The sequence below is a fragment of the Arvicanthis niloticus genome, chromosome 14 (assembly GCF_011762505.2).
Source record: "Arvicanthis niloticus isolate mArvNil1 chromosome 14, mArvNil1.pat.X, whole genome shotgun sequence".
In the NCBI taxonomy this organism is placed as follows: Eukaryota; Metazoa; Chordata; class Mammalia; order Rodentia; family Muridae; genus Arvicanthis; species Arvicanthis niloticus.
The window spans coordinates 61,487,315-61,510,113 of NC_047671.1; the positions used below are offsets into that span (position 1 = coordinate 61,487,315).

A 22,799-nucleotide genomic window follows, 5' to 3' on the forward strand; every position below is an offset into this window, starting at 1 on the left:
GGGGATGCAGGCAAGACTTGTGGGCCTGTGACAGAAAACTTATCGTGGACTTGTGTTCTGCTAGCACTTGCTTGATTAAATGCACCCATTTCATCTGACAGAAAACACTTCTGCTACTTTTATATTGTGAGGAGATTCAGTAGCTATTTAAGAAATGATATTTCCCTTTCGCAAGCATGGATATTTTCAAATCTCAGTGTTCATGAGCTTCATCTGCAGCGTCTGAGCCCCACCTCCCAGGTTTCCACTTTAGGAGGTGTATATGGGTCTTGAGGATGAAATTCCTTATATTAATATTCAGATGGCAATGATCCTCGTCTGAGGACCACACATCTGCCTATGGGAAGTCAGCATCCAACTAAGAGCCTCTCATCTCGATCTTCCAAAATGACCCCAACTTCCTTTCCTGCTCTGACATAGCATCCCCTATAACCGGCCTATACCCAAACCTCTATAACTGACTAACTTTTGTAAATTACACTAGAGCACTTTTTTTCCCAAGAAAGAAAGAAAAAAAGTGTGTGCTTCTTCTCCAGTCAAGGCCTCTGACTCTGTCAGCATGTATCTAAGCATGGTATTCTTTCAACTTCTCCTTCTTCTAACATTTTCTACCAGAACTTTCACTGACCATCTCAGTTGCATGCTACCAGGTTTTGTATCTTCTTGATGAATACACTATTCTAGAAATTCTATCCTTTGTGGGTTTCTTAGACTTTACATAAAGGATTACTCATTTGTCTGTTTATATTTAGCACTGTCTTCTTTCAGATTCTGTCCTATCACTTCTGGCCATGTTAACTGTATTGGACTTCGATCATAATCTGTACAATAGAAAGAACACAAGGGTTTTGTTTAGGACTCTGACTCTGTGTTGGACTGTTGATCTGATCTGAGATCCAGGCTTACAGTCTGGCCTCACTGTTTCCTTCTTTCAGGGTAGGACACTTGCACTGCCTGGGATCTAATATTTGAACGCAGTTTTTTAGTATTTGACTAGTTTTCTTATTGTTTACTGAGATGAATAATTATGTCCCTGCTCAAAATAACCCAAATTAAATTTTCAATGAAGCTTCTATTAAATAAAATAATTAGATTTTTATTATTATGTATTTAGTGGTATTCTTACAAAAACAGACTTAATAGTTACTGCTTAACCATAGAGATGCAGCTTGGAGATTTACTTTCTGTATAAATGTCATAGAAAGTATATAAGCAAAAAGAGAGTATATAAATATAGCTATTATAGAAATTATTAAGGTATTGTAAGAGATGCTACTTATGATATAAAACATTTTCCCGATAGTTTCTTTTTTGAGATTAAAATTGTATTTCTACATTCCATATACCTCTCCCTCTCTTCTTCAAATTAATTCATGGCCTCTTTTATTGCATAGATACATGTTTAGTCAGTGTTCTATTGCTGTTAAGAGATACTATGACCATGGCAACTCTTACACATAAAGCATTTAATTGGGCTATGCTTACAGTTTCAGAGGTTTAATCCACTGTCATCATGATGGAGAGCATGGCAGAGTGTGGAGAGACATGGTGCTAGAGAAGTGGCTGAGAGTTGCACATCTGGATCATCAGGCAACAAGAAGGAAGAGATACCGGGCCTAGCTTGAGCTTTTGCAACTCCAAAACCCACTTCCAGTAACATACTTCCTTTATCAAGGCCACACCTCCTAATCCTAAGTAGTGCTACTTCCTGATGACCAACATTCGAATCTGAGTCTATAGGAGCCATTTTTATTCAATATGCAATGTGTATATATACATATTGCTAACTATAGCCTGTTCTGTTTGTATCATGTTACTTGCATGTGTGTTTTCAGAGCTGACAGTTTGGCAATGAACTATATAAACCATTTTTAATGAAATAGACAAATGTTTTGAAAAGAAGAGACTATCAAGTTGGCTAAAGACAAATTAGAAAATACTATTAATAATATTGCCATGTAAATTAAAGTGTCAATTGAAAATGTTTTCACACAAAAGCTGAATTCCTGATGGCTTTAGTGATGAATTATACCAGAAAGTTAAAAAACAGAAAAAGGAGAAAACAATTTCTGTGCCATTTAATGAATCCAGAATTACTCTAATACATCAATCAAACAAAACCATCACAAGAAGATAAAGCCCAATATCCTTTATAAACACAGATGATTTTAAAAGAAGTAAACACACACTGGAGAGGCAGACAATTGTTGCTTTTTGCCACTCTGCTAAGCAGGGAAAAGAGAAAAGAGTCTATGACAAAAAACTCCATGTTGCTTACAGTGTCACAGTGATAATGGACACTGCCATTAAAAAGGAAGATTAAGGGTTAAAATGGCAAAGGCTGAACCAGTGAGAAAGGAATACGAGGGCTATGGTTGGGCGTGAGATAAATGAACACAAAAGAACAGGACAGAGTTCTGAGCAATGAAGGTAAGCCAGTTGACCCTGTATTTCCTTTAGACAGGATCAATCCTGGGTTAAAATTTTAGAGCTGGGTGGCCCCATCCCTCAATCAGGGAGCCATGCCTAACCTCTGGATATGGTCTCTACAGGTTCTCCATCCCCTTTGTGGGGTATTTCAGCTAATGTCACCCCTGTGGGACCCTGGGAGGCTCTTGCTTTCTTGGCATCTGGGACTTTCTGGTTGCTACCCCCAGTTCCCCATCCCCCATGACTACACGCCTCAGTTCAATTTCCTGACCCTCTGTAAATTTCCTCCATTTCCTCTTAATACTTGATTTCTCTCCTCTTCTTTTCTTCTTCCCAAGTCCCTCACATCCTCTACTTCCCTTGATTACTTTGTTCCCACTTCTAAGTAGGACTGAAGCATCCAATCTTTGGTCTTCCTTCTTCTTGAGCTTCATGTGATCTGTGAGTTGCATCGTTGGTATTCCATGCTCTTTGCCTAATATCCACTTATCAGTGAGTAAAAATCTTTTCCTAATCTGTTAGTTGCCATTTTTATGTTGGCAACACATTAACCAAGCATGATTCTCATCTCCCTGGTTGGCTCACCCACAGTGGCCTGAAGAGCTCACTGAGCCTGTGTCCTTCTGTGATGGCTCCATAAAGTTCTCAGACAAAGAGGTTCAAGGGTTTTCTCTTTGGAGAACTACTTTTGAGAGTTTCTCTCACTTTTCCTTAACATTTATGAATAAAGCTTGCTTCCACATTTACTAATGACCATGACTATTCAGATATTTGTTCTTCATTGTCATGAGACAAAAAACTGTCCCCCCCTCTCTGACTTTTGATGACCATTGAGTTTTCTGAATCTTCACTAAATAAATCATAACTGGGCCAAGAAAGGTCCCACTGGACTCAGAATTCCTGCATCACTGGCCAGAGCACCTGAACAACCACAGCTGTAAAGCAAATCAGCACAGAAGATCACAGGTGTTCACTGATATTATTAACACAAAAAGGGTGATCTTTCAGAAACATAACATTTAAAAGCTTTTAAGTGGAACTAAGAAAGGCATAAATTAAAAGTTCGAGTCAAATCTACTGCTATCTTACACAAATAATGACACTGAAACTTGAAAGCAAATTTAAGCCTTCTACCGGCGGCATAAAGAAAATGATCATTTAAAACCCAGAAAGGGTCTGTCTGTCATTAAATATCAGCAATGCTTTTCACTTTTCTTATTAAAACTATACCCCAATATGTTAGTTATTTGTCCAATGGACTATGGAAACTGCCAGAAGCCAAGAGTGTGTGTGCAATGAAGGCTTGGACTCGCATAAATAAATTTCCATTTTAACATACACCTTATCTCCTCAAACAATTTCTTAATGATTTAACAAGCACAAAACCACAGCAATACCACACCTGTATTTCTTACATTCAGCTTCAAAGTACAAAATAGAAGGTAAGAGATTAAATCTGGAGCTCTAATACGTCTCCAGATCTCTTACATGTCTAGATGACAAGACAACATGTCAGGTAAAAGTGTTTTGAATTGCTAAAGACCCTTATTTGTGCAATTTAACAATCCAAGGCATTCAATTTCCTGGTTGCATTATTAGATATCACCCTTCCTTAAAATCCCTTTCTATCATCACCAACAGAACATCCCACTGGACTTCCTTTTCCTAAAATTATTGAAGACTGATCCTAAGAATAAGACACTACCTTGAGACTTCACCCATCGTTTACTTGAAACTCATAATTCTAATATATCATCCACAAGTATTACAGTTGATGAGAGTTTCATTCAGGTCTCTGATCCCAGAGAATTTTCACAGTATAGTTTTGGGAGCACTATAATCTTTACCTTTTTCATCTGAATATTAATCATGCATCAAATTTCATTTAGCTAAAAAATTTAACAAGGAATTCTATCAGATCATAAGAGAAGTTGGCAGTTCTATACTCTAGAGTATGACCAGGTCAGGAACCCGCTAAATTTTCAATTAAACAAAAATTATTTAAGGAACATTGATACTCTCTCGGCTTGGAGAAATCTTTCCAGAAATTTTCACATATATTAAACAAACATGAAGATGTCCTGCCAAGTATTTTTGGAGCTATAAAATTTATCTGTAGACCCAGTGCTCAGTAGTAGTTGTGCTGAAGGGATTTTCCTTCATTGAAAGGATTCTTGTCGAACAGGGTTCATTACAGAAACATATTGAATGAAACTGGCTTCTTTGCCACCAATGTTCTGCTTAATTTTAAAGATAATACTGAACAGAACAATGCATTCTATTCATAACACTTTATTAAAAGAATAAAAAAATTTATTGCATTTATTTGTCCAGATAGCACCCAGATCATTTGCCATAAATCTTCTAGTGTCTAATAGGAGACTGAGATGCAACTTGAAAAAATACAATTATCATTAAACATAATAAAATATCCAATTTAAAAATTAAACAGTGCACTGCCCAGCTTTGTGCTTTGTTTAGGGTTTGAAGTTTGAAGATGAAAGAGTTGCTGTAGTTTAGTTAAAATAGCCATTCTGATTTTCACTTGAGACAAACTGTAATAACTATTAAATCTGTTAGAGGTCTGGGCATTAACTTCAAAGTCAATTCACTCAAACATCATTACTTGTATTTTTTAAAATAAAATAACCTTTAAATTAAAATAAATAATTGTAAAATTATTTTGTGAGGGTGAGAGAGGTAGGACTTAGCATAAAACTTGCGCTCAGATATTAAAATTCACCTCACTGGAACTTTAGTTTGAAATGGAACTTATTCAAAAACTCATTTCTTCATGTATGGACACAGTTACACGAGCTAGTTCTAGCTGGTCTGATCAGAATGATATATCAGGCCATTCCTATGAGAAATGTGAACTGCTGTGCACTCCATTCAGAAGGCACTGTTTTGAATTCACAGCTAAGAGTTTAGATTCTATTCTTTTCAGATTCTATTCTATTTTATCTATATTGCCATGGATTCTAAAGAAACTATTGTTTTGAAGTTGATTTCCCCCATATACAAAGTTCTTACTGATTTTTTGTATCTGTTATCTTGGGAAATTCTTGTTTTTCTAAATTTATATGTGACATTTGGAATATTAGGAAATTTAGCATTCTTTTGGCAAAGACAATTTATTTAAGTATTTTAAGAACATCTTCAACTCTAGTTTAAAGGTTGTATTATACATACAACAATGTGGACACTGGCTTTGGCATAGGCTTTAACATATGTATGTTAAGAGTCTCCCTAAAGCTATAGCCTGTGATATCTGTTCCCCAACAGGGCTGTCTTGTCTGGTCTCAGTGGGAGAGGATGAGCCTACTATGTCAGACTTGAAGTGCCAGGGTGGGGGAATACCCAGTGGAGGTGAATGAGAGGTGTCATGGGGGATGGTCTCTGTGAGTGGGGAAACAGGAGATAGCAGCGCATGGGATATAAATAAACAAATATAATTTTTAAAAAAGTTTCACATTTAAATTAATCAGTTTGTATTAACCTATACTCAATAATGTAATCAAACTGTTGCTTATGGAACACCCAGCACCTGAATGAATTCTTCAGTTTCTATATAACATGCCATAAGTTATTTAAATAGTCCCTTATTAATGAAAACCTAGATATTATGCTGACGATGGAGCCTTGGCTTACTCCATCTTACCCTTCATTTAACTGTACCAAGTTACAGACTATAAATCACACTCCAGAGTCCCTTCCAGCCACAATTCTCAGTGTCAGATGGCTTCTGACTCTCACAAGATGCTGATATCTCTCTTCTCGCCTCCTCCCACCCTTGCTTCCAATTTATGCTGGAAAGGACAATAGATGAAACATGAGAATTTTCTCCTGTAATGACATCCCCAAAAATACCTTCAAGTTTCTATAAAGCAGCATTTGTAGTAGCAGGAGAAACAGAAAGAATGTGCCCATCTTGCTTCCTAACCCCTGTACCTCATAGGTGGGTATACATTCTTAGTTGCCTAGGTTTTGAAGGGATAGCAATAGCAGCAGTAAACATATCACTATGAATTCCAACATGGCTCCAGCTTGTCTCAGTGCATTACTTCCTTGGAGTACTGGTTCTATGCTGTTGTGAAGTCTAAAACCTTTGTTCTTGGGTTTTTCAAATTTTACATACACTCATTTTCTACTATTAAATCCCATGACTTACTTATCAAATAACTGGAGTGATTTCTCTTTCCCTCAATGAATTCTGACACAATCTTTTGCAATGACTAGCCATCCTTTTCTAAGTTATAATTTACAGAGAATAACTGTAGTGCTATACTGTTTCCCAACTTTTTTAAAAAATAAATAAATAAATAAAGGCCAAGAAAGTTCCATAAAAATGAAGACAATTGGTTGGTGACAGCTTAGAGGTAAAATGCACATAGCATATGCACAGCTCTAGGTCCAAAACCTCTGCCCGCCCCCCACAGTTCTATAATGCTCTCTGTGCACCTTTTAAACCAGCATCTTACCTCTTGTCCATTAATACTACTCACCTGCTGCTGTAGTTTCAGTGTTTTGGAATCTTATACAAATGCATAAGTAAGGTATATAGCCTTCTGATGATGTGATCTTTCATTTAGTATGATTCATGCAAGCGGTGTACATCGATATTTATTCCTTTTTTGCTACACAAGACCATTTAGATTGTATCCAGTTTTAACTGATTAAAACATAATGTATGGAAAAATATAGCTTTTAATTATCTTCAGGAAATACACAGGAGTTAACCCATGTGGAAAATACAGCTGAATTAGAAGAGGCAAAAGAAAGTGAAAAGAGATGATCTGAGTGGGAACAGACTTAGAAACAAAACCAGACTTTACTTGGTGATGATCTAATCTGCAATTATGACTTCAAGGACACATTTTCCTGAGAGACATGAATAAATTACCAGTTACTGAGCTGGGTGGATGAAGTAGTCACAGGTTTGGGAAGGATCAAAAGCTCAACTTTAGCCATGCTACGTTTGAGATCAAGCACAATATTTTCTATTTCCTCAGTTAGATGGAAACCTCTTAGGGTATAGTCTGTATTCTTATGAATACAAAATTTTCTACAATTGTATAAGAATGGGTTATGAAAGCTAGAGGATTTGGTGGGGTGTCTTTCAGCCTAAAAATTATGCTATGAGAATCAGGCTGTCACAGGTGCAAATGTACAAGTGCACTAAGCTTTATCTCCAGATGGTTACCTACAAGTTTCTCTAATTTTTCTGAATGTGTTAATACTCCACAACAGCTAAAAGCAGCCTATATATGATTCTACTTTCACAATACCAGGAGGCAATGTAGTATAGTTATCTTCTCTAAACTAAAACACTCCCTCCTAGAAGGAGGAGGTAGACTCCCAAGACTGAAGAAGTAAAGACAACCTGTAAGACTCAAGAAGGACAGAAAGTTACAGAACTCAGTAGGCTCCTCCTCAAAACTATATTAAGCAGTGAGCCAGTGGTAGAAAAAAAAAAACAAGTAGCTTCAGTGGTTTCAACTGAAACTTGGGCAGGGAGTTCCAGAGATGCAGTATTTGTGAGTTGTCATCAATTTACCTTTGAGTTACCCATTCTCCTAAAGATTATCTTATAAAACTCACTTGTTTGCTAAGGTCAAATGGTAGTCTCTCTTTGGGTGTCAGTTTGGTACACCATATGGAGCTAAATAGACTTTTGTTAATATTTTCCCAGAAAAGATAAAGAAAAAAACCCAGGCAATTTTGTTGTTAGGGAAATTTTCTATGCTGGCTTTTATAATTTTTTTTAGCAGCTGCTTTTAGATCAGAACTCTGTTTCCTTAAATCTTAGTTTGATATCATCTCAAGTGAAGGTATTATTGCTCAGTATTACTCAGGTTTGAAGGCGAGTGAGGCTTTAGCCTTTATATTACTCCCTCAAGTAAGACAGAATTTCAAAGTTCCAACTCTTACTGTTCCACATACACATATGGTTTATTTTCACCATTTTTTCTTTTAGTGGACCCACAACTTTAGTCAATGAAGAGTCGAGCTGGTCATTAAATGTCTGAATGATTTAAGATAACTGTAGATCTAGTGAATGCTTTAGTAAATAAATTTTGGCATCATAATGGAGACATTAGTAGCAACATTTCATTTCTTAAAAAAAATCCACAAATTATATAAATTCTTATATAATTTTTTAATTATAGGCAAGTGTCTGTCTGCTTCAAGCAATTTGATGCTTTGCTAGATTTTACACTTATTCACTCAGTAGATTTAACCTACCCCAATATCACTTTGCCCAGAAACCAAATGATATCTTCTGTATTATTTTTAGTGATGAGCCCCTGTGTAACAACTTATATTTTAGCTGCTCTAACTTTTACAGTAAACAGTTTCAAAATGAATAGTCTAAGATAATCAGGGACAATGTAAAGGGAGAAGAATGCACTGGAACAGTGTAAAGGAGAAGAATGCACTGGAACACTGTAAGGGAGAAGAATGCACTGGAACAATGTAAGGGAGAAGAATGCACTGGAACAGTGTAGAGTAGAAGAGTGCAGTGAACACTGTAAGGGAGAAGAGTGCCATGAAACTGTAAACGAAGAATGCACTAGAACAGTGTAAGGGATAAGAATGCACTGGAACAGTGTAAGGGAGAAGGATGTACTAGAACAGTGTAAGGGAGAAGAATGCACTGGAACAGTGTAAGGGAGAAGAATGCACTGGAACAGTGTAAAGGAGAAGGATGCACTGGAACAGTGTAAGGGAGAAGAATGCACTGGAACAGTGTAAGGGAGAAGAATGCACTGGAAGAGTGTAAAGGAGAAGAATGCACTGAAACAGTGTAAAGGAGAAGGATGTACTAGAACAGTGTAAGGGAGAAGAATGCACTGGAACAGTGTAAAGGAGAAGGATGTACTAGAACAGTGTAAGGGAGAAGGATGTACTAGAACAGTGTAAGGGAGAAGAATGCACTGGAACAGTGTAAGGGAGAAGAATGCACTAGAACAGTGTAAAGGAGAAGGATGTACTAGAACAGTGTAAGGGAGAAGAATGCACTGGAACAGTGTAAGGGAGAAGAATGCACTGGAACAGTGTAAGGGAGAAGAATGCACTGGAACAGTGTAAGGGAGAAGAATGCACTGGAACAGTGTAAAGGAGAAGAATGCACTGGAACAGTGTAAAGGAGAAGGATGTACTAGAACAGTGTAAGGGAGAAGGATTACTAGAACAGTGTAAGGGAGAAGGATGCACTGGAACAGTGTAAGGGAGAAGAATGCACTGGAACAGTATAAAGGAGAAGGATGTACTAGAACAGTGTAAGGGAGGAGAATGCAGTGGAACAGTGTAAGGGAGAAGAATGCACTGGAACAGTGTAAGGGAGAAGAATGCACTGGAACAGTGTAAGGGAGAAGGATGTACTAGAACAGTGTAAAGAAGAAGGATGTACTAGAACAGTGTAAGGGAGAAGGATGCACTGGAACAGCGTAAGGGAGAAGAATGCACTGGAACAGCGTAAGGGAGAAGAATGCACTGGAACAGTGTAAGGGAGAAGAATGCACTGGAACAGTGTAAAGGAGAAGGATGTACTAAAACAGTGTAAGGGAGAAGAATGCACTGGAACAGTGTAAAGGAGAAGGATGTACTAGAACAGTGTAAGGGAGAAGAATGCACTGGAACAGTGTAAGGGAGAAGAATGCACTGCAACAGTGTAAAGGAGAAGGATGTACTAGAACAGTGTAAAGGAGAAGAATGCACTGGAACAGTGTAAAGGAGAAGGATGTACTAGAACAGTTTAAAGGAGAAGAATGCACTGGAACAGTGTAAAGGAGAAGAATGCACTGGAACAGTGTAAGGGAGAAGAATGCACTGGAACAGTGTAAGGGAGAAGGATGTACTAGAACAGTGTAAAGGAGAAGGATGTACTAGAACAGTGTAAGGGAGAAGGATGCACTAGAACAGTGTAAGGGAGAAGAATGCACTGGACCAGTGTAAGGGAGAAGAATGCACTGGAACAGTGTAAGGGAGAAGAATGCACTGGAACAGTGTAAGGGAGAAGGATGTACTAGAACAGTGTAAAGAAGAAGGATGTACTAGAACAGTGTAAGGGAGAAGGATGCACTAGAACAGTGTAAGGGAGAAGAATGCACTGGAACAGTGTAAGTGAGAAGGATGTACTAGCACAGTGTAAAGGAGAAGAATGCACTGGAACAGTGTAAAGGAGAAGGATGTACCAGAACAGTGTAAGGGATAAGAATGCACTAGAACATTGTAAGGGATAAGAATGCACTGGAACAGTGTAAGGGAGAAGAATGCACTGGAACAGTGTAAGGGAGAAGGATGCACTGGAACAGTGTAAAGGAGAAGGATGTACTAGAACAGTGTAAGGGAGAAGAATGCACTGGAACAGTGTAAGGGAGAAGAATGCACTGGAACAGTGTAAGGGAGAAGGATGCGCTGGAACAGTGTAAGGGAGAAGAATGCACTGGAACAGTGTAAGGGAGAAGGATGTACTAGAACAGTGTAAAGAAGAAGGATGTACTAGAACAGTGTAAGGGAGAAGGATGCACTAGAACAGTGTAAAGGAGAAGAATGCACTGGAACAGTGTAAGGGAGAAGGATGTACTAGAACAGTGTAAAGGAGAAGGATGTACTAGAACAGTGTAAGGGAGAAGGATGCACTAGAACAGTGTAAGGGAGAAGAATGAACTGGAACAGTGTAAGGGAGAAGGATGCGCTGGAACAGTGTAAGGGAGAAGAATGCACTGGAACAGTGTAAGGGAGAAGGATGTACTGGAACAGTGTAAAGAAGAAGGATGTACTAGAACAGTGTAAGGGAGAAGGATGCACTAGAACAGTGTAAAGGAGAAGAATGCACTGGAACAGTGTAAGGGAGAAGGATGTACTAGAACAGTGTAAGGCAGAAGGATGTACTAGAACAGTGTAAGGGAGAAGGATGCACTAGAACAGTGTAAGGGAGAAGAATGCACTGGAACAGTGTAAGGGAGAAGAATGCACTGGAACAGTGTAAGGGAGAAGAATGCACTGGAACAGTGTAAGGGAGAAGAATGCACTGGAACAGTGTAAAGGAGAAGGATGTACTAGAACAGTGTAAAGGAGAAGGATGTACTAGAACAGTGTAAAGGAGAAGAATGCACTAGAACAGTGTAAGGGAGAAGAATGCACTGGAACAGTGTAAGGGAGAAGGATGCACTAGAACAGTGTAAAGGAGAAGGATGTACTAGAACAGTGTAAGGGAGAAGGATGCACTAGAACAGTGTAAGGGAGAAGGATGCACTAGAACAGTGTAAAGGAGAAGGATGTACTAGAACAGTGTAAAGGAGAAGGATGTACTAGAACAGTGTAAGGGAGAAGAGTGCACTGGAACAGTGTAAAGGAGAAGGATGTACCAGAACAGTGTAAGGGATAAGAATGCACTAGAACAGTGTAAAGGAGAAGAATGCACTGGAACAGTGTAAGGGATAAGAATGCACTGGAACAGTGTAAGGGAGAAGGATGTACTGGCTCAAACAGATCATGTTTGTTCTTCCCTGTTTTAAGGTTTCTAAAACACTATCTGGCTCTTTTAGGAATTTTGCAGTATTTTCTATCTCTCAGCAAAGACAGGGAGCTGCCACCTCATAATCAGAATGGATGAATGCTCAGTTTCCAAGATGAAGTCAGTATTCCCAGAGCAGAGCTTCTGTCTTTGCTCTCTTGGCGTTTATTCATGTTATTCTGTGTTCTTAGAACTGTTTTGTACACTTTCAGATACCTGCTAGATGCCAGTAGAAAATTACCACCTAAAAACGATTTAAAACTCACATTTCTCCACATGTGTGCAGAACTAGCCCTGTTTTAAAATAAAATAGCCTGCCAAAGAGGAAAATAATAGACAAAAGCCAAGAGAAAGGACCATGGGTCTTCCTGTGCCTATGTTCTATTCCTAATAAAATATCCCAGAAGCCCCAAAGAAAAACTAAAGAACTCATACTTATATGTCACTGGCCAGACCTATAATTCAGACCCCTCTCCATCTATATAATAGGATGGGTATGAAGTTAATGTAGGTTGCACTCAGAAAGACTGCCATGGTAAAGGATAATAGGCATGTTTTGCCAGGGAAAGGATTCATCACTTCATTTCAAGATACTTGTATTCTGTTTTTTCTTTAAACTCTTATTCTTAAATATATCCTTGAAAATGTTCCTATGATTTTACAAAAGAAATTTTACCCTCAATTATGTCTTAAGAAGACTTTTCAAGATGCTACTTCAGGAAGGCTGACTTGTATTTTTTTTTTTTTTTTTTTTTTTTTTTTTTTTTTTTTTGGACTTGGCTATCCTTTTCACTCATATAGGTAGGTAGATAGATAGATAGATAGATCTTTTTCTTCTTTTGGGCCACTAGTGATATAGAGGTTAGCATTTGATATTATGCCAGTACAGACCAAAATGTCTAATTCATTTGTCTTTGAATGTTACTTTACTGGGGACATATTCTTGAACAGGAGAGTGGAGTTCTCTTACAGTACCATGAAACTAATACAGATGCCAAGCTTCCAAATATTCCATACCTTCTCAGTATGTACTGCATGTAACTTTGATGACTGTAAACGACATCAGAAGGAAGTAATGACTGACTCAAGAAACTGAATTATAGATAGTATTAGTTAAATATTAATGCAATTTCCCAGATTACTCTGGAAGTGAATTACTCTGAACTACACATGTCCTTTCTTGAGGACTTTACAGCTTTACAGATGGAAGGTGATCTCTAGAATTGGAAAAGAACATCTCTGAAGAGAAAGAAAGACACTAAATGTCTAGCTTTAATAAAGGCTACTTTCAGGCATGCTTTACTAACTCAGTGCCTGTCACAGCTTCTCAGACATTAACCTCTTCAATCCTGTCATGAGTCAATAGAAGCAGCACAAGAAACAGCTGCTATTTGGTGAATAGTTGCCATGCGGTAGGCCTGATATACCTGAGCAAAGGATAAAGACAATTATATTCAACCCTTTCCACCTGAATGACACTGAAAATCGAGGTTACGAATTTCCAGAAAGGAAAAAAAAAATGTACAGATTATCTTGAAATTAAAAAAAAATCTTAAAATGCAGCAAAATAATATTAATATAATTTACTATAAACCAAGAACTGTTTAAAATAGGTATAAAGTATAGGTAAATTGGAGACACTTCAGAAAGTTTACATTCTTTGAATACATTTTATGACAAAAGAACTCAGTCAATTAATGCATTTTTTACATCATGTATTTAAATCACCAACATATCAAAATACAAAAGAATGACTCACTGCAAAGGGTCTAAAATAATGAAATCTGACTGTCACTGGTCATTCTGGATGGCAATGTATCTTCTAAAGGTCCTCCCACTATTATTTATTTTACCATAAATTTTTGGGAGCAACAGGAGGTAAACTAACAAAATGTAAGGAGTTTAATACAAGAAAATGAATGCATGATTTTAGTATTCTAGAGTGGCTTTATTGAACTTCTAGTTCTTATGGTATCAAATCAGACTAAAAGAAAAATTTACTGTGTACATGTCAAGCTAGATACAAGAGTTCCAACAGGTCTAAATCTTTAATTCACACATAGGAAATACTATGCAAAACCCATGCCAAGATAATGCCTATTACCTTCTGCCTAATTATATAGTGAAGACTAAGTGAAATGAATTTTACCTTCTAGAATTAAAAGCAACTCAAAGAATACAGCAAAATAAAATGGATACTTCAGAGAACATTTTTCTTTTCCTTTTTTTTTTTTTTTTTTTTTTTTTTGTCTATCCAGAGGTGTTCATGTAGAAAGAAAACCATGAAGACTGTGTATCCCCTCTCTTTTCCTGCTACCCATACACTATCCATTTCTTGGCTAGTAACAGAAAACCTAAGCTGCCACAAGAAGTTTAGTTATTTAATACTATCTCAGAGCTTCAAAGAAAACCCAAACAGTTATTTCCCTTTTTTAAAATTTAAAGCTGTCTGAAAAACTGCAGCAAGCATCTAAGACAAATATGAATATTGTCATCTGTTCCAGTAATAACTCTGCCATTATTAGAATCCTGATTCCCACTCCTTACAGCTGTAAGTAACCGACTCTGGGCAAGTTATTGAATCTCTCTGACCTTCCCAGTAGAGGGTAATGGTGATGCCCACTTTATAACGTTAAGGTGAGAATTAAACATGTCAATGTACATAAAGAGCTTAAGATAGTATTTGGTATAGAATAAATGCTGTGTAAGCACGCCTGTCACTGTTACTGCTGCCATTATTAAAATAAGCAAGAGTCTAAGAAGGTGAAAAGTGAAAAAGAATAGGTTTTAGAGTCAGACATAAGTTTTGAAAAGTGTGCCTCATATAAATGTAATATTGGACTAGTCTAACCTAATGAAAGCCATTTCACCACTTGCTAAGAAAAGGCAACAGTACAGACTAATGGCATCATACAAATGAGAGCTGCTAACAACAAATGGCAGAAAGAAATAATCAATGAACAGCAGCAATGACTGTCACTATGACCAATTCCTCCTAAGCACAGTAAGATCTCCTGTGCTCTGAAGAAGCTGTTTAATTGATGTTCTACAGGGTTTCCACAAGAATTCAAAGTTATGTGGGGGGGGGGGGGAGGGAGGAAGGGAGAGGGAGAGATGGAAAGAGGGAGAGAGAGGGAAAGGGAGAGAGAGAAGAGGGAGAAAGAGAGAGAGAGGAGAGAGAGAGAGGAGAGAGAGAGAGAGAAGAGGAGGAGGAGGAGGAGGAGGAGGAGGAGGAGGAGGAGGAGGAGGAGGAGGAGGAGGAGGAGGAGGAAGAGGAGGAGGAGGAGGAGGAAACAAATATATGAGTCAACTTCAGGTGTTATTCCTATTCATCATGGGCTCACCACCCTATTTTGCAATGGTCTTCTACAGGCTGAGTGATAATAGAGCCCCAGAGTCTCCTGTCCCTACCTCCTTAGCATCAGAATTACAAGCACATGCTAACATACCTAGGTTTTCCTAGGTCCTCAAGTCTTGGGTATTCATGCTTGAGTAGCAAGCACTTTACAGACTGAACTATCTCCCTACAGCAACACAAAGGTGCATTTATCTGAAGTATTTACTGATCCAGACCTCTGGAAAAGTACAAAGACTAGTTATCCTGCTGGAATTTTGAATAAAAAATACAAAAGAGCAGTTTCATCATGCATACAATTTTCAGAGCAGGTGATCTACTTTATAATCTGTAATTATTTGCCATTAAAAAGGCTTTTTGTTTTGAGAACTGTAAAAATAAAATCAGAGCTTTGACAAAGTTTGTGAATTCTGCAGTAAAGACATGGTTGGAAAACAATTGGAAAGAGCAGATATTTTAAAACTGGGATAAAATTGTGGAGAGAAGATATGAGGCATCTAGTATTGGTCTGGTCGTGATGTGCTCTCTTGACTGAGTGACAACATCACAGGATGTTAAACACAGGATGCTCACTCAGAATCAGGCTGGCCTGGTATCAGCTCAGAGAAGGAACATTGGTCCTATCAGAGAATGGAGGGGGAGCGTGGCCTGAAATGGGGAGAGCTGTTTGAAACCTTCAGCAATGCTATGTTCTAGATGGAGGTGACTTTTAATTTGAAAGCTGACTCTTGGACAATCCTGAGCAAATCAAAAGAGGGCTTCTCATGCCTGGCACTGGGATTAGATGACAACTGGCCCTTAGAGAGAGCGCTGTTAGCACAAATGGGAAGGTTTCATTTAAAGTCTATAGGGATATTTACACACTGACTTATGTGAATTAGGGTATTTTCAGGTAGATAGGATGATTCTTTATGGCTCCTTCAGACGTCAGTACTGTTTTTACTATCCTTCCTCAGTATTTAACTTCTTGAGCCTAATTACAGCCCTTGTGGTTCATATTTCTATCAGATCCCTTGTAAAATGTTATTCCTTTCATTATTGCTCCCCAACTCCCCTACACCAGCAACAGTCTCGTTTTAGTTTCCTGATTCCTACAAACTTTAGGGTTTGCACTCACACTGGAACCTTTGGATCCAGGAGTCTCTAATGAGAGAGAACACAGAACATCTATCTTTTTGGGTCTGGGATATACCTCACATAGTATGTTTTCTAGTTCTATCCATTTATCTGCAAAGTTCATGACTGTTTCTCTTTACAGCCCAAAGGTGTTCCATGGTGCATAGGTACCGAATTTTCATTACCCATGTGTCTGTTGTAGGACATTTAGGTTATCTCCGTTTGCTAGGTACAGTGATTGGAGCAGCTGTGAGCATGGCTGAATAAGGATCTGTGGAGTATGTTGTGGAGTCCTTTGTGCTTCACGAGCCTCCATGGAGTGGGGGCGAGCTCATAAGCCTCCACCCCTAACTGAGGAGCTATGGCTTCTGGGGAAGGGAATCAGTTCTCCTTAAAAGTTTGGCTGCTGGTAAGCCAATTGTGCTCCATTGAGTGGCCCCACACCCATAAACAGTGGGTAGCAAAAATTGGATTTAGTGGGCTATTAAAATAAAATAGGCCATGAAGTTGCAAGGGGATAGAGGTAAATCTGTTAGGAGTTAAGGGGGAGAAGTAGAGAATGGAAAGCCATCCTAATGTTTATATGAAAGCATAAAGTGATTCTAAATAGCCTGTGCAATCATGATCAGAAAGAAACTAATGTTTGTAGCTATTTCAATATCTGACAATTTTGGGGTATATATAACTAAGGAAATAAAATCAATATATTAAAAGAGGAAAAATACATTCTAAGAAATTCTCAAAGAATTAATACAAATATTATGCTTCTTAAAAAAAAAATACATTCAAACCTACCTACTGGAGTTACTGCTGATGGCTATATGTGTGTTCTAAAGCTCTGTGTCCCCAAAGACGATGATCTCAAAATTGTTTTTATTTTTATATGTTATATTTCAAATAGCAAAGAAACTTCAAACACAATTAAGTTCTTACAACAGCCCACTGTAAGCTTTCCCTTTGATTACCTCAGAGCATCTCAGGTATAACTACATTGAAGCAGCAGTCTTAGAGTTACTCCATTAATCAATATCTGTTAACTGGATAAAGATTTTATATATAATAAACTTATATATTATATAAGTTTAACTTTATAACTTGGGATAGTTAATGCTGCTTGTCAATTCTATGGGATTTAGAATTAGCACAGAAGCAAACCGCTGATATTTCTGTGAGGGAGTTACTAGACTGGACTGAGGTAGGAAGATCCACTCTGTGGACAGGAAGGAGGGCAGCATGCCATGGACTGGGTTCCTGGACTAAGTCAAAAGGGGAACGTGAGCTGAGCACCTGGAGTCACCTCATGGTCTTGCCACCATGGCTCCCAGCCATGGCTCTCAGACTGAGTCAAAATAACCCTCCCTTCCTTTTTTGACTTCTGTTTTCAGGTATTTTGTCAGAACAAGAAAAGAAAGTACTAAATAACTCAAATTAATTTAGGCTTGCTTCCATTAAACTACTACAGGGTACAATTATTTTTGAAAAAATTTTTTTTCCTTAGGAGATGGCATGGTCTATATTTTTTTCAGCAATAGTCATATATTTATTGATTATGTGAAATCCAGTGTTTGCCTCAATATACTAAAGCCATAAAATTACCTCTGGTCCTTATAACATCTTTTAAATTTGGAATAAAGTCGCTTCATCTATCACTTCAGACTATACTTTAATTAGCTTTTAAAAAGTATTCTATGAAGCAGTGAATTTCATCTTGGAATTTTCATTTGTACTTTGTTTTCATTAATCCACCTCTCTACTGTCCTCACCCATGCCCCTTTGACAGTCCACTCCTTCCCCCAAGTAGTCCGTCCTTCTTCCATTGCATGAGTGTTCCCTTTTTAGAATTATTTTACTTTTAAACTTTGTGTGTATGTGAGTGTGTGTGTGTGCATGCATGTGTGTATGTATGCATGTACATGTGAGTGTGTGTGTGCATGCATGCATGTGTGCATGTGAATGTGTGTGTGGGCATGTGTATATCCACGTGCATACACGTGTGTGTGTGTGTGTGTGTGCGCGTGTATGCCTAGGTATGTGGGTGCCTGTGAAGGGCACAGACACTGGATCTTCCTGGAACAGAATGATAAATGACTGAGTCACCTGATGTAAGTACTGGGAACCCAATTCAGTTCCTCTGTAAGAACAGTACTTGCTGTTAATTACTGAGCCATCTCTTTATAGCCCTGGTAAGTGTGTATGTGTGTGTGTATTTGCCCCTGCCCCCAACTCTCCTTTAAGACTCATTTTTCCTCTTTCATTATTGTCTTTATGGTTTCATGTCCTAGTAACCTTTCACAAAGTCCATACTGACCTAACTCCTCCTTTCCCTTTACTTGCTGTGGAATCTAGTGTATTCTCAATGTTTTCACAACTAGTCTGTGCCCATCTCTGCAGAGAATCTTTCTTATTAGTTTATAATTATACTCTGCTTCTTCTTTAATAAAAAAAAAATTTATTTTCCCTTTCTAAAGTCAAACAGCAGAGCCTAGAAGTCACCTCTAAGTCACAACTTCATTTTTGTGTTTTATGAGGACATTTTAGAACCTGATCAAGTACTTTATAAAAACATATCTGGTTTAAAAAAAAAAACTCTCAGGCCTGGAGAGATGGCTCAAAAGTCAGGAGGATTTGCTGCTCTTGCGGAAGACTGAGTACTGTTCCCAGAACAGACAGGGGATAGCTTACAAAGATATGGCAACTCAGATATATGCATGTATCACATGCAGCCACACACACACATACATACAAATGATTAAAAAATGAATATGTATTTCAAAAGGCTCTCTGGGTTAAGTGAAAATTAACAAGAGATATCTGTTTGTTTGTTTGTTTGTTTGTTTTGGAGCTGGAAATAAAACCTAACTCCTCACAAATGCTAGGCAAGTGTTCTATCTACTCCAAGTTACACTCCAAGACTGGTATCTTCTTTTGAGAGCACATTGTCTACACAGACTTGCCTGACATTTTCCTTCAAGTTTCTCTTTTAGTTATACCTCTTAAGATTCAAGGTAAGTGTGGCAGTGTTAATTATGACTAAGTCTTGTTTGGCCTCTCCCAGCTATTCTGAGAGACTCTCTCCCTATCAGGTGTCAACTCCTTTTTCCCTGCCAGTGTTGTGGTTGGTTTCCTCTCTCTTCCTTCCTTTTACTTCAACAATCATGTCTATGTTCCTACGGTTTTAAGGCTACTAATTTTGTTAAATGAAAGGCTCCCTGTCTCCTATCACAGTCTCTTCTTAAGTTGCCTTTACTTTTGGGCTGTCTCCCTCAACTCTGTCATGCCAAGGGCATGAGCAGAAATAAGAGGATGAACCTGATCTTCTGGGCTGGACCTGACACAGAGTTGTCAACTTCTTTTCAGATTAGTGAAGACATATATAGAAAAAATTAACATCAGCTGTAAAATTCCTCTATGGTCACTGTATAGCCTAGCTTTCAAAAACAGAACAAGAGGCAACATTTCAAACTAAAATATCAGTAAGTCATTAATAATTTGAATATTCATTTAAAAACTTATGACTAAAAATGATCTACATTAAATATCTCAGCTAAATCACATTACAGTGATATTAATATTGTTGGGGTTTGGTTTTTTGTTTGTTTGTTTGTTTTTACTTCCCCATATGTGCAAATTTTAGATTCAAAACTAGGATTCCATTAGGAAATCTCTCTCTCTTTTTTAAAAAAGAATTATTTATTTTATGTATGTGAGTACACTGTAGCTGTCTTTAGACACGCCAGAAGAGGGCATCAGATCTCATTACAGATGGTTGTGAGCCACCATGTGGTTGCTGGGAATTGAACTCAGGACCTCTGGAAGAGCAGTCAGTGCTCTTAACCCACTGAGCCATCTCTCCAGCCCCCATTAGGAAATCTCTTAGCCCATCTAAAGCAGTTGTGTCTAGGCTAAATAGCAATGTTCTTTAGATAGTTTACAAGGAATCCTCAAGTTTGACCTTTGGGGTTTTGATGTTATTTGGGGTACACAGAGGGAGAATGTGCTCTGTGCCTGCTTCATTTCACTGATTTACATAATGTGATTGAGTACATATTATGTGCACTCCACATACACTTGTGTACATATTGACTGTATTTTCATGCTTATATCAATGATATTATATGACATGGTCATTTCTATCAAGATAAAAGTTATTTCTAGGCATTTGAAGATTTACTCTATAAGAACAAAGATATCAAGTGTTAGTGTCAGAAGGCTACATGTGTGGCTCTAATGCCTGCTTTTACATCACAAAAGGCAAGGTTCTCACTACTCATCACTTGATGATGAGCAGTTACTTATAAACACTCTAAGTTAATACATAGAAGCTTATACAGAAGTCACCAAGTAATTTATTATTCTAAGAACTAGAATCAAAAAAGAGATATTAATGCTTTCTGAAAGTTCACAAAACACCCATGAGACACAAAGGGCTGGTGGCTCTCTATTAAATAACAAGTCAGTGCACGTGCTTACCCAATCAAAAGTCCCCAGTAACTGTAGGGCCATGAAAGGGGTCTTGGTTTTGGTCAAAGCTGGCTAGAAAGCCCGGAGACCCAACAGGTGTCCATTGCCTGTAAGGGACAGGCATCTATTCCACCGTGCTCCCAGAATCCAGGCTCCTAACACCTGGCCTGGAACTCCACTGACCTGCACTGTTCAGTCATGTTCAGGGCAATGCAGCCCCACCCAAAGAGCACAGGTAGAGGGCATGACTACAGGCCTCAGGCCCTAGAGAGATTTACATACTAATGAGATGCCTGAAGAGCATAGGATGGAGCCAATTAAGCATTCTTCACCAACCTCTCCCCCTCTCTCCCTCCCTATTTAACTCAGGTGTGCTCTGAGTTTTGGGGGGGGGGGGATGTGCACACATCCAGATTCAATTTTTATCCGTCATGTCAATAAAGCCATTTTGGAAACCCAAGGACTTTCTTGTGTTATTGGGGCCACGCAGTGAGGAACCATGAAGAAGGCCTTCAATGAGTCGCTGTAGCTACAGCGCCATGCCTAACTTCCCACCTGGAGGAACTTTCAGCGTTCCCAGCCACCCTACCCACAAGTAACCACCTCCTACTTCAATTTTCTTTATGATCACTGGACTCATAGGAACTGGCAAAGAAAGAGGAAGGCCACAGACATGGAACCCATGAGGTATGTATAAGTTGTAAAAACTACATGCTCATCATGTGACTGTCAACATAAAAGGAAAATGAACCTTTTGGAAGAGGTCACTCACCTGCTGCTCCTGTGCTCTGGCAGCTCCAAGCTCTGAGAGTGACAGGGTGAGCTTCTCTTGCTGCTCTGATAGGTACTTCTGGTAGAGACTTAGAAGTTCTTGGCATTCTCTATACTGTAGCTGAAGAGGTGAGAATGCAAATTAAGGGAAAAACCTGATTCACATACAGATACCAAAAGCAAAACAGAGAGGAAAATACAATAATATATGGTCAGAGTAGATGAGTATGGAGTCATCAGATAAAAACCGTACATGTGTCCAATCATGAACCAATGACTTGAATAAAGAAAGTACTACAGATCACACCAGTGAAGAGACATTTCTCTTAGTTTCTTTGCAGAGCTATGCAGAGGAACTCCCATCACATTATGTAAACAAGCAAAATGAAGCAGGGCACAGAGCACAGAGCACATGCCTGCAACCCCAGCATCCAGGAGATGGAAACATCCTCTTGACAATAATGAATTCAAGGGTAGACTAGGGTAATACAACCATATGCTGTTCCAAAAGGAAAGGAAAGGAAATTGAAAAAACAAAAAGCCAATAATTTAAAACTATAAAACTCTCAAAAGAAATCATACAAGTGTATCTTTCTGTTATAGGATTGAGAAACTGCAAAGAAAATCTCCAAATTGAAATACTTTGAAATCATATATGAGATAGAGGATCAATATTCAGAATATATAAACAGCTCGTACAACTCAACAATAAATAATATTAATCTAATTTTTAAAACTGGCAAAGGTTCTGAGGCAATTTCCAAAAGTAATACATAGATGACCAAGAAGTAAAAAAGATGGTAACCACAAATGCTATCAGAGAAAGGTGAACCAAAAGCACAAAGAAAAAGGACTTTATACCCAGTGGGACAGCGTCAGTCAAAGATTTTAACATGGATATGCTCAAGTGGAACCTTCCAGTCTAACAGACATGTACATATGCTGCTACTTTGAAACATAATATATATATTTTTAAAAATAAATTTATTACATAGCCCAATAAGCCCAATTTATCCAAAAAATTAAAAGCCTAAACAAAAACTCATACATAGTTTAAGTGACTTAGAAGCAACGAGAACTTTAATGTCTATCAACTTATTAACAGAGCAGTATCTATAAAAGGAACATCATTAGCAATAAAAT

The 22,799-nt window shown here is 38.1% G+C and overlaps 1 protein-coding gene across 6 annotated transcripts in view; it reads right to left on the reverse strand.

The window, feature by feature from the left end:
* Kiaa1328 (KIAA1328 ortholog) overlaps positions 1 to 22,799 on the reverse strand; it is a 262,182-nt gene that overhangs the window by 135,930 nt on the left and 103,453 nt on the right. For 4 of the 6 annotated variants that reach the window (XM_034517966.2, XM_034517964.2, XM_076912878.1 and 1 more), the window contains one exon: positions 21,658 to 21,785. In XM_034517966.2, the coding sequence (XP_034373857.2) occupies positions 21,658 to 21,785 (128 nt within the window). The remainder of the gene's footprint in view (positions 1 to 21,657; positions 21,786 to 22,799) is intronic. The other 2 variants (XM_076912879.1, XM_076912880.1) reach the window with 1 other exon arrangement.